Consider the following 12,762-nt stretch of genomic DNA (forward strand, 5'->3'; position numbering starts at 1 on the left):
TACCTGCTTTCACAAAATGTGAATTGCGATTCATGCAATGAATTTCTCATGTATACTGTATCTCATGTCAAAGGGACTGGTTCCTTCCTTCAAAATTGAATGCATTAGGATAGGAATAAGAACTGCTTTCCAGCTATTAAAAAAAAAGGTGATTTTTGGCTCATGCAACTTTGACTCATACACATTACTATAAAATGCACAGTGCAATTCTTTGAAATGAAGGTTAAAAGGAAAGCTATCAAAAGAAAGCAAACTTTGCATGCATTGTGCTGGTGTGAGCTTGGTGCAATTTTTCTGAAGGTAACAGTTTTATATAGTTCTATAAATGTTTATCTACAAACACGTGTCTGTGAGCAGGCATGCATGACAAATAAAATTCATTAAGGGGGTATCTCACTGAGCGGCGAACGTTTGCGAACGTAGCGACTTTGGGATTTCGCCAGGGTTCGTAAAGGGTTGCAAAAGGTTCGTTAACAGTCGCAAGAAGTTCGCAAACGGTTTTTATAGTCGCAAACAGTTTTTCTTGTCGCAAAGAAATTTTGAACATGTTCAAAATTTCTTTGCGAACCTTTGCGAATTTGTATTTTCGCTAACACTTGCAAACATTCGCAAAACACTCGTAAGAATTCGCAAACGGTCGTAATACAGTGTCGCTAACATCTTTATTTGATTCGCCACTGCTAGCGAACAAGTAACCATATGGTTTCTATATAACAGCTTCTGAAACAGACAAGGTTCCACTCTAAGAATGTTCTTGAAGCTCTTGACATCTCCATCATGTAATTGCTTCAAAAGCTTTTCATATTGACCAAAGTCTGTCCTCTGCAACAACCACTCTTGACCCAAACAGTCTTTCTTTTCTTCTTCCTTTCTTGTTTTTCTTTATTTTCTTTCTCTTATGCTACACAATAGCTGTAGCAGTAGCCTGATAAAGCAGCTCTTCAAGGATAGCAACACGCTGAGCCTCATCTTGGCAGAAATTTATTTCCATATACAGTGGAAACTCGATATAACGAGATGGTCGGGACCGAGTCTTTTTCATCGTTATAGCCGATATCTCGTTATATCAGTAGGCATAAAAGAAAACATAACATAAAGACATTAATTTGCACACGTGGGACTATCCATCATATTTCAATCAATACCGATAACTTGGTAATGTGTGTTAGGTAATTACTCACCTTTATGGGTAAGAAGATGTTTTTCGCCAATGAAATGCGATATCAAGAATGTTTATTCTTATTAATTGTAGATGTTTGAATTTGTAAATCTATATAGCTTGCGATTGTGTGAAGATCGTCTGTGGATTGGTATGTGGTTATGGTATGGGTGTGTGTTGTGTGTGGAAAGCTTGAATATGGTCTGCACAATGCTGTGTGTGTGTGTGACACATTCTGTATGTACAGAATTATGGCTGCGTGTGTGTAAGTGTGAAGATGGGGAATTCCCTACGTAGAAAGCCAATCACAGCATCAGATTGCCTCACACTAGCTAAACGTCATGATGATGTCATGTATACGGCCGTCCCACCACATTTTCTGCATGTATCAGTGCGCACACACACACACACACATTACACGTACAACATGCGGTGCTAGCTATAGAGTGAACTGAAGAAAATATGTGTGTACAAGACAGTTTTTGGCGCATTGAGCTTTACAATCTCGGAACGTGATAGCACAGGCGAAGTAAAGCTTTACCCGGAGACATTTTGCTTTACCTCGCTATAACAGGTTTGATTGGCTACGTTTTTCTTTGTTTGGAAATCACAAAATTTATCTCGTTATAGCAGTTATTTCGTTATAGCCGATCTCGCTATAGAGTAGCATTTTACATAGACTTGTGTGGAAGGAAATTCGGGACCAGGAAAATTTCCTCATAATAACCGATATCTCGTTATAGCAGTGTTCGTTATACCGAGTTTCCCCTGTACTGGAAATCCATCTTGAACGGTTGTCACAAGAGATCTGAATTCAGTGGAAGGTTTTACGTTCGTTTTATGATTCTGACTATACATAATCGCCTGGTACTTTTCAAGGTCCAAGAACATTCGCAAATTGTCACAAAGGATTTGCAAACAGTTGCTAACATTTGTAAAACTGTCGCTAACATTCGCAAACTTGTCGTTAATATTTGCTAACATTCGCTAATAGTCGCCACCTGTGTTTCGCAAACACTTTCGCAAACATTCGCTGAAGTGTTTCTAATTGTCGCTAAACATCGCTAAAAGTCGCTAACTGTCGCTAATGGCAGAAGCGAACCTTGACTTTTCGCAAACGTTCATCAGAAAAGTTGGCAAATCTCAAATTCGCTACGTTCGCAAACGTTCGCCGCTCAGTGAGATACCAGCTTTACTGGTTCTCTGTCATTTTGAGATGCTCACTCTCCTATTGCTAGCTCTTGTGCAAGAGCAAACAGCAAGTTCAGGTGTCCCTGCACAGGACAGTTCCAAAATGGGCATATCAATTTACCATGGCTAAGAAAAGTAAATTATTAAAAAAAAAAATTCTCCAAAACTTGTAAGGACCAAGACCAGCCATCTCATAAATCACAAAAGCTCCAGTAAACCTGGTGATTTACCTAGAACACAATGAGTTATCAAGCCACGATTTGGTAAATATAGAGACTATGGCAACTACAATATGTCTTACATATTCAAAGCGGGAAACTACTAATCATTTTGATGCTGGCATTCTGAAGTGTGACATGCACTACGAGACAATATATGGTAAAATGTAGAATAAATGGACACTCTTTCTTTGCATGCTAAATCTTTTAGAATTACTGGTTAGGATTAGCTACAATCTAAAACAGTAAAATTAAATTTTAGAAACTCTTAAAATGATCTCTTGTCCCATTTACAACAATTACATGAGCGACGGATTCCAATTTGTCAGTAGTTTTTGGCTTGATAATGTGTACATTGATGACTGGCAAGGGAAAAGCTAGAGGGGCAATACATGAGAAAAGATTGTTTACTGCATGAATCACGAATCTCTGTGAGGCATCTTATTAGGAAGTGCTGAATTTATGAAACAGTAGAGCAGCTGCTTGCCACTTACTTTGAGATTACTCCAGGAGGCTAGGAGGGAAGTGATGATGTTCTGAAGTCCTGAGGTCTCCTTTCTCTCCGGCCCTTCGCTCTTACTCTCTGCCTCATTATTGCTGTCCTTCATACCAGCCGAGGGAGCCTCTACGGACAAGGCCTGGTCAGATTTTGGAGTCCCGTTCTCAATCGTACTGGCATTTACACTGACAGATGTGGGAGAGTCTGAATTCTGAGGTAAAGGGTCGCCTGTCGCATCGGGCGAGCAAGCCTTTGTGCTGTCTAGTACTTTGTTGGATGGAATTTCTGGAGCACCGCTCGTCAATTCGGATTCACCGCCTGGCACATTCTCGTCCTTGACTTCGGCATCCGTGCTGTCCGCCTTGCCACTGGCTACACTGGGCACATCATCTCCCTGTGATTCGGGTTCAGTTCTGTCGTGGTTGGTTGCTTCACCCACTTTCTTTGTATCATCTGTGGGGGATTTTCCCTCCACATTCTTGTCCAACTTTGACATCTCTTCTTCCATATTTTGGCTGGATGGATCTGCTCCTTCCGCGTCGCTGGATGTTGCAGCCGCCTTGGCTTCTGATGCAGAGTCTGGTTGCCTGGATACTACATCTTCCTCGCTCTGAATCTCACCCTTCGCGATGTCTCCTGCACTCGAACTGGGCTTTTCATTGGAGTCTGTGTCGCCGCTCGCTGTTGACGACGGTGAAGCGTTGCTCTCCATCTCCAATCGCTGCCGCAGCACAAAGCGCTTCTTTGGGGCGAGCTCGTTGTCCACGTCGCTCTCCGAGCTGGTGGCCTCCACGACGGACTTAAGGACCTCGATGCTACTGTTTGCACTGAGGCTTGCCGCCATGGCAGCCGAGATGGGCGTGTCGGAGCGAGATGGCGTCTCGCTGGCGCTGGACGAGTCGACGTCGCTCTCGTTCTTGGCTCCCTCAGAGACTTCTGCCTTGCTCTCATCCCTGCTGAGGTCCTTGGACCAGCGCTCGATGACATGCATCACCTTGCTGTCCTCCAGTGCATTCTTGTTGGGGATCGGAAGCTTGGATAAGGTCAGAAGGATCTGTAACAAAAACATATTCACATACACAGACACAAACATATAAGAAAAAGTTTATGAAAATAATCTACACATGTTTCAACACATTTTACTTCAGACCTCCTCTGCACAAGAAATTCTTACACCACAACTTTGCCACTCGAGCTAAACCTTACTTGATATATAAACACCTTGATAACTGATTTGATTAAAAACTTTCTTGCATGTATTTCGTGTATTATCAGGATATACTGTACATGTGCATTCATGAAAGAAATATACAATGTATGTGCCAGGGAAAAGATATGTGTATGTATTTGAGGAATGGATTTATAGGCATTCATGGATGAGAAACACGTATTCTAGATAGGGAAACATGTGTTCAGGATGGGGTATGTGTATGCAGGAACTAGACACAAGTATTCGAGGAAAGAATGCATGTATTCCAGGAAGGGAAAGCATGTGGCGAAAGGAACATGTGTATTCGGTTAAGGGAAATGTGCATTCCGGTAAAGGACTCTCTGTGAGGACTAGATACGTGTATTCAGAGATGACATATGTGTATTCAAGGGAAGGATACATGTGTTTGGGGAAGAGAAACTTATTTGAGGAAGGAATACACGTATGTGCATTTGGGAGTGGGACATATGAGTATGTGGGGAAGGTGGAAAAGTGGAGTGAGGGAAGTTGAAAAAAAGGTCAAAATGCCCACCTGCATCTGAAGTTCTCTTGGATTGTCTCCAAGGTCCACCATCCAGCTCCAGAGGAGCCTCAGTCCATGGTGCGTGAGGAAGTACTTGAGGTAGGTCTGTTCCGTCGTCTCCTGCAGGCAGATGAGTTCATAACAATGGAAGAAAGTGAAATGATAAACCCCACGGGCATTGCCATGACAACCTAGGCAGTACTCCATCAGTCACAGCAGCAGCATCAAATAGCATGTGATATTTCAAGATGTCAAACCCCATATACAGAAAGTGTTTTTTCCAGCGCAAAGATTCTGATAGAAACTACAGCATTCTCAGACACTACATCTTCTGCATTTTTCTTTTTTCTTTTTTTCTTTTCTTCACGTCCCTTACAGTCAAAGTTCCCTAGATGCTGATCAATAGACCATAACAACTGTATACGGAGACAACTTTGAAGTAGCACATCATAAATTGCAGAAGAGTGCCTATTATCTTGGGTAGTTACTAGGAGCTTTATCCTTGGGGATCTCAATATTCTGAAAGAAAAGGAAAAGAAAATGGCCTGTAGAAAACACTGCAAGGTCCTTGAAATGTGCTTTTTCATCTTCACAGCTGGCAAATTCTTCCTTAAAATTGTTCATTGGTGTCCCCAAATTTTGAAGCCTCTGTAACATTCTTCCCTACACATATTTCACCAATCTGACAGCTGTTCAGTCCATGAAGCTAAAACTGATGAACAAATTCCAACTCAAAGACAACCAGCACCACACAGAAAGCTGGTGTTGCTGCATCAATAGACATCGTAGGAACATCGAAAGAGAAGAAAATGAAAAATGAAGAGCAAATGATGTGACACAAACCTGGAGCAACTTGAGGAGGGCCAGGCGCTGCTTGGCGTGTTCCGCCCGGACCATGAACCTGGACAGGGCAATGGTGTGGTCGTTGGACCGCAGCCCGCCTTCCTCCAGCTCATCAATCATCTGCTGGATCTCATCTTCCAACTGAATAAGGTACAATGTACAGAGGTCAAAGGGTATAGTTCAACATCAAAGGGTAAAGTTCAAGGTCAATCCTCAGTTTCTGCTGATGTCTGGATATTTTACTGACATATATCTATGCAAAAATAAGGTCATTTTCATTAATCTGCGAATACACACATGTGTTTGTTTTCTAGAAAGCATGTTTATTTCGTCACGTCATTTCATGGAAACTAAAACTGATGAACACAAAGTAAAAATATTCCTATGATGATTATGATGAGTATGTATAAGTCATCTAAAAACACTGATTCAAAAGCATTTTGTGTATTTCACTATAGTGAGACTCGGTTTTGTTTTTGCTCTCTGCAGGACATGCTAGAATTTCTGCATTTTCAGAAAAGCAAGATTATTTGTTATACAGGTCAAGACAAGAAGTTCATGATACATGAGAAATCCAAAATTTAACCAATTCAATCAGAAAAGACCCATCATTATCCCTATTATAGCATTAGAAATATTGAGGCATGGACTTCCTATGATATTGTTCTGAACGATTAGGTTGGCATTTCTCACAGCAGTTAGTCAAAATCAGCTACTACAGTCTCATATTAATTGATTCTAAGATGACAAGTCCACAGAGACAAGGTCTGGGCTCAATCAAGCAAAATCCTTAAGGCAAGAAACAAAAGTGCAGTGAAATGCAGTCCACTGTTACATCAACTCACCGTGATGTCCTCAAAGGAATCCTTTCGACGCCTCTCCCCAATACTCCCCCTCCTCTTGGGCGTGGCGTCCCTTCCTTCCCGCTGTTTCTTCTGCTTGCCTATCACGCCTCGGCACTTTTCAGACCCGCACAGGCACTTCTGGGCCTCTTGACTGGTAGTATAGATGAAAAAAATGTTGATCATTACATCGTCACATCAATCACCAAGGTTTTCATAATCGAATGTCACCATGAATCACATACATGTAGGGCATATAATTCATCAGCAATCATCTGGAATTTTTAGCAAATCTGGAGCAAGTTTTTTTTTCAATCAAACCCTCTGAATGCATACTGATTATTTCCTGCACCAAGAAGTAAATCGTTGAACTTCTATGAAAGAGGTGAAAATAAATTGATCTTTAAAACTTCAACATCAATTTTACAAAGGATGAATATATGTTTTCATGTATTCCTGGCTAAGTGGGATTGATTTGAATTTTTATCCCCTTTGTTGGTTGTCCTCAAAGATTGAGACAATTGCTAAGAACTCACCCATAGACTTCAAACTGGTAGTCAAATGTCAGTTCTGTTCCAGCCTTGACTGCCTTCTTGGTGAAGAATCCCACCCTGAGCTGACCGTTCACTGTCCACTGCAGGAGTTGAGGGTCAACAAGGAGGAAAGGTGAGCAAACTTGACAAATCCTATAGACAGGTTTTCTATTCATGCACTCTTAATCCACATGAGAAGAATGGATTCAGAAAATGGCATGGCACAACAGAACGGCAATTAGATGATTGTTATTCGGCAGTAATAATCAAGTGAGTGCCATGACGACAGCATACTTTTGAAAAGCCAGCATATTTGAGCACCATTTGCAGACCTTTAAAGATGGACATGATACAGATCAGAAATCCAGGTTAAGATGTACACACTTGAGTGGGATGGCGACAAAGTCATCAAAGATGATTTAAAATTGGCATTAACCCACTGAGTATGAGTTCCAAGTATACTCGCACAGGCGTCTATGAGAAATGCGTGTTTTAATAGCAAATCAGCCTGTCCTCAACAGGTTAACGATTACAAACCATTCTTCCTTTCTCTCTTCCCAAATGACACTCAGAAATGTTTAGTCCCCCTCTCTGCTTAATACTCTCTTGCTTTCATTCAATGTTTAATTTCTCATCACTCTCACTGCTAAGACTCAAGTCATCACATTCTCTCTATAAGGGATTCATAGTTTTAAACATGCTCCCCAGCACCTCTATCTCACCTACATAACGTGCAAGAAAGGTTATCAGCACAACAAAGATTCCTCAAGTGAACACAATTCGCTCACCTTTTGCGTTTCGCAGTTTGGATCACAGCTGTGGTTCATAAAGCGAGACACATTTCCCTTTTCGGTGGCATCAATGATCTAATGTAACATAGAGGCAGGAAAAAAAACAAACAAAAATGTCAGTACATTGCAGTTACATCAATCAAAATCATTCTCCACATGCGTTCTTTCCTTCAATAAACATTATCTTTTATTCATCACATCATTTTCAATCATTTTATGTTCATAATAGCAACTCTACACACAAACTTTGCTGAAATATGTTTATTTCTTGTCATTGCTATTGAATTTAAAAGGTAAACACCATGGGCATTTTCTGAATTTCTTTCACATCTTTTTGTCATGTCAATATAAAAATAAAGTGGCTTTTCAGCACACACCATCAACAGCAAAGAAACAGCTCTAGATTCCCAAAATCTCCACATCTCATTGATATTGCATTATCACATCCAAAAACTAATTTCAGACTTTAATCTTGATGCCTCTCTGAAAATGAATAAAATAAATCTATTTACAATCAAAGCACTATCCTTTCAAAACAAGATTTTTGCAATATGTCTGCACAGAATCGCTGTACAGGAAAAAGAACTTACCTCATCCGACTTGAGGGCCATGAAGTAGAAGTGTAAGTTCTTGTTCTTGCTGTAACTCTTGGCACGCTGCCTGAACTCAGATGGGTTGAGCACCTCACCCACATATTCCATAACAAACTCATTCCTGGAAAGAAATTATTCCAGTTGTGATAATTAATCATTTACATCCCAGTTCAATAGCACACTGTAGTGGAAAGAAGAATGGTATCACCTCCATGATGATACTTCATCATTACAATTTCAAATATTGAATTGATTGAAAGATGCAGCTCTGACAAATAGAAATCATCAAAAAACACAATGAAACAAGGAGCCATATACACCCTCATGATGCCTAGCAAGGGAGACCTCGTGTTCACACCCTGACTACATGTTTCATTCTATAAGCAAACACAAGACACCAAATCATTGCTCTGCCAAACACCAAACAAGAGAATGAGGCCTCTGACATCCTACAAAGTGCATGTATAGACTGTGGTCAGAGGCATTAAAAAAAAAATTCAAAAGCAGTTTTACAAGTGTGAAGTCCCATCATTTGTGATGTTGCATTTGTTAAAGAGTGAGCTAAGTGTTGTATAATGTACAGTCACCAATTCAAAATGCTTCTTCATTCAAAAGTAAAATGTGAAGTTAATGAAATTTAGTGATATTACACTAGAAAGCTATATGCAGACACTCAACACTGTGACTTCATTTCCTCACTAGGGAGAACAACAGGGCACCAAGAGATAAACAGAAGGTACACACCAAGGAATACACCCCAAGAGATAAATATGGGGGACACACCATGGGATAAACAGGAGTAACACATCATGGCATAGACACAGGGTACACACTTGGGATAAAGGGGCGGGGGGGGGGGGGGGGGGTGGCAAGGGATAAACAAGGGGAATACCAAGAGATAAACTGGGGGTACACACCAAGGGATAGATAGGGGCACACCACAGGCTAAACACGGGAAACATTCCAAGGGATAAACAGGGGGACAAACCACTCCTCTACTTACGCTTTGATATCCTCCTTGGCCTTCAGTCCATGTCCTTTCCCTTCAGCGTAGAAGACTCCAACCCTCGCATTCTCTCTCTGTCAGAGCAAAAACAAAAGGCAATGTTCACATGAATGTGGCAGTTGCCTTGGAAAACACTCAACATGCATTTGTGTGCTCCTACACTTCACCGGGTAAAAGGGGCCAATAGACCTGCTTCAAGATACATGCATTGTAATTGAATGCACAACTTTGAAATCACTGGCTGCTCCTGGCAACCAGAGAGCTTGTCCAACACAATAACTAATGCATGCAAATAGACAAGTTTACTAATATATGCCCATTTTATGCATGCTTTTTTGGCAATGGTTCTCCTTGACAACCCAAATGCTTGCCAAAGTTTGCCAAAGTAGAAACAACTAATGTATGCAAACTGAATTCCAATAACTGGAAAGTGCATTTGGAGTACAAGTTAATGGAATAGCCTCTTATGACATCACAAGGGAGAAACATCCATATATTTGCATATTAGTAAACTGGTCCACTGGATCTATCTTGTTTCTTTTCCTACAGCCTATCAATGAACTATTTCATTCACCTGCTTCTTCCAAGTAAGTTCCTTAGGCTGGAATTTCCTTTAGTTGTTGCCAGGTAGGGCAAGTCTCGGGCAAGCTTTGTGGTGTTACGGCAAACTTTTGTGAACAACGCATGCATAGCATTTGAATACATTACAGAAACGCTCTATTCTATGTCATCAACAGCAGTGCTTTCCAGGAAAAGACACAATATGCTGTGAACAAATCTTATGCAAACCTCACCAACAGTGTTGCCTGACCTCACAAATACACTGTTTCGGTAACACATTCAAATTCTATGCATGCTTCTTTGTTCACGAAAGTTGCCCTTAACAACCACAAAGCTTGCGCTACCTATAGCACCTAAGTGAATTCCTGTGTAAGGAACTAAATTGAAGGGAGCAGGTGATGACTGTGAAAAGAAACATCCATGAATTGTAACACATATAAACAAAGTGTCTATTTGATACCTCTTTGGCATGTGAAAGACAGTCAATAAACATTTCTTCTTTTTATTTCTTTTTTTTTTTTTGCAACTGCTCAATATCAAGTCTGACAGCATGAAACTGATGTAAAGGCACTGGGTTTCTGAAGAGGAAGAGACTTTATTCACATATGAATTCTAATTTCTGCATTGTTCTGGTCCAGATGCCAGCAAGCAAAATTCACCCCAAAACTCAATCTTTAAATGAAATCAAAACAAAATAACCACACTTTTTACATTCTTGTCAGTGAACTAGTAAAAAAATAATATGTCCAAGTGGTAGACATTTATTCATACTCCAAATAAAACGTAAACTGAATCCACAACATACTTCACGACTCAACAATTTGAAGAAAGAGACATTTCGTGAACAAGATAGCAAAATAAAACTTACCTTCTGAAAGCGTTTGTTGGTACAATAATCCCCACAAGGGCATCGGGAACCACTGAAAATATGGACATGACAATAACAGTAGGTAAACGTGTTGAAGGCCGAAATATTTTGCTCCTTCATGACAATTTTTGTAACAAAACAGTCAAGGAGAGAAGAAAGATTTCAAGCGAATGTATATACATCACTTCATATCAATTTTATATTGAGGATATATAAAAGGTTCATTTTTATCTTTGAACTTGACATCAAATACATATTTTATCTGTAATGCATCATTCCCTTGACACAATTCAAATTCAACAAGTCTTTACCTCTCCACATCCATGTCCATCACATCAATATTACCTCCATCTGGTATTTGAATATCTTAACCACTCCTGTGTCTGTATCAAGTTTGGTACATTCTCTCTTTTGGCTTCATGCAAAATGCCACCAACTCTGCTGCACATAACGCAATAACCCTCTACTGCTGAAAGCAGAGCACAGGGTGGACACATCTGATTATGTGTCCACAAAGCTGGACATCCACTTATGATGTACCTACCACTCTATCATGAGGATCCGGTTGAGGCAGTCTTCTCCGCAGGGCGTGATTCCTTCCCTTCTCTCTTCACGGGATGTAGTACAGCAGCACACCATTCTTCGGGCTTCCTTGCCCGCCTTGGACCGTCGCCTACCATGAAGAGCACATCACAATACATAATCAAAATACAAACTCCCATGCATTCCCTCCAGTCCAAGATTACAGTGGGCTGGTCTAGCGCTCGTAAATCAAGATACACCACTAGGACCAGGGACCAATATGCTTAGATATTTCATTTTCTATTAACATGTGATGCGCTATTTGCACAAAGCCTCCAAAGAGACAATCATATGCCTTGATCATTTGCAAGTAAAGCTACCTTGCTTTGGCTTCACCATCCTTTAATCCATCACATAATGCTGCTTTATCATTAAAGTCCCAGAAAACATATTTCTGGAGTCTGGATGCTTTACCTGTTTAAATAATAATAAATACCATTTACTGTTCATTATTTCATTAGGATAATCAAAATTCCTCTTTCATTTGAGTTTTTTCATGCTCAAATACCATTTTTTTTTTTTTTGGGGGGGGGGGGGGTTCACAGAATTTTCCAAAGCTTTTCAATTATTCTCCTTGTAGCAGCTTCCATCAAATTGACAAGACTTTTGAAAAGATTAAAGTTAAGATTTCTCTCTCTAATTGGCAAAAAAATTGTGGCATTCTTTTTTCCTGATTTTGCACAGAGTTGATGAATTCGGGCCACTTCCTGAAGTGGATTTTAGAGGTGCCAATTTAATGAATTATCTAATCAAAATTTGATAGACTCAATGGATCATTAGACAGAAGGACATGTAGATGTGACAAATGAATAGACCGAAGGATGCAGTGGCTTACCTCTCAGTCAGGTAGTTGTTTTCCTCCAACTCGGTGAAGGGCGGGATTTTGCTCCTGTCGACGATGCCCCACTCCTCGTAGAGCTTCCTCCTGCGCTCCTCCCGGCTCTCCCTCGGCGGCTCCTCCTTGGCTCGGTCGCGCTCCTCCCGCTTCCGGTCCCGCTCCCAGTGCTCCCCGCCTCTCGGGATGTTCTCCTTGTCCAGGCTGGAGCGCCGTGAGTGGCGCTCCCTCAGGCCGTACTTTTCCTTGGACACATCCACATCCTCCTCCTCATTATCCACAATCTCTCCCTGCTCCTTGCCGCTGCTGTCATCCCATTTCTCCTCTTCCTCCTTCACCTCATTCATCTCCTTCTCGATCTCGCCCTCCTCCATCGACTCCTCGCCGACTTCCTCTTCAAGGGGAGCAGGTTCCTCTTTGGTGGCGCTCGAGTCCTCATCCCTGGAAGATACGTCTTGCTTCTTGTCAGTTTCCAGCTTCTCCACGATTTCCTAATGTTCAGATCAAA

General features: G+C 41.0%; 1 protein-coding gene across 1 annotated transcript in view; it reads right to left on the reverse strand.

Moving 5' to 3' along the window:
- Positions 1-12,762, reverse strand: part of LOC139723363 (uncharacterized) — a 63,348-nt gene that overhangs the window by 9,176 nt on the left and 41,410 nt on the right. Inside the window, exons 6-16 of the mRNA XM_071634620.1 lie at positions 12,255-12,745; positions 11,382-11,510; positions 10,838-10,889; positions 9,406-9,482; positions 8,400-8,523; positions 7,807-7,884; positions 7,022-7,119; positions 6,489-6,639; positions 5,644-5,784; positions 4,810-4,920; positions 3,063-4,121 (exon numbers count right to left, since the gene is read on the reverse strand). Of these exons, the coding sequence (XP_071490721.1) occupies positions 3,063-4,121; positions 4,810-4,920; positions 5,644-5,784; positions 6,489-6,639; positions 7,022-7,119; positions 7,807-7,884; positions 8,400-8,523; positions 9,406-9,482; positions 10,838-10,889; positions 11,382-11,510; positions 12,255-12,745 (2,511 nt within the window). The remainder of the gene's footprint in view (positions 1-3,062; positions 4,122-4,809; positions 4,921-5,643; positions 5,785-6,488; positions 6,640-7,021; positions 7,120-7,806; positions 7,885-8,399; positions 8,524-9,405; positions 9,483-10,837; positions 10,890-11,381; positions 11,511-12,254; positions 12,746-12,762) is intronic.

The sequence above is a fragment of the Diadema antillarum genome, unplaced genomic scaffold, assembly GCF_040938485.1.
Source record: "Diadema antillarum isolate AM-2024a unplaced genomic scaffold, OU_Dant_1.0 scf00000187, whole genome shotgun sequence".
Lineage (NCBI taxonomy): Eukaryota > Metazoa > Echinodermata > Echinoidea > Diadematoida > Diadematidae > Diadema > Diadema antillarum.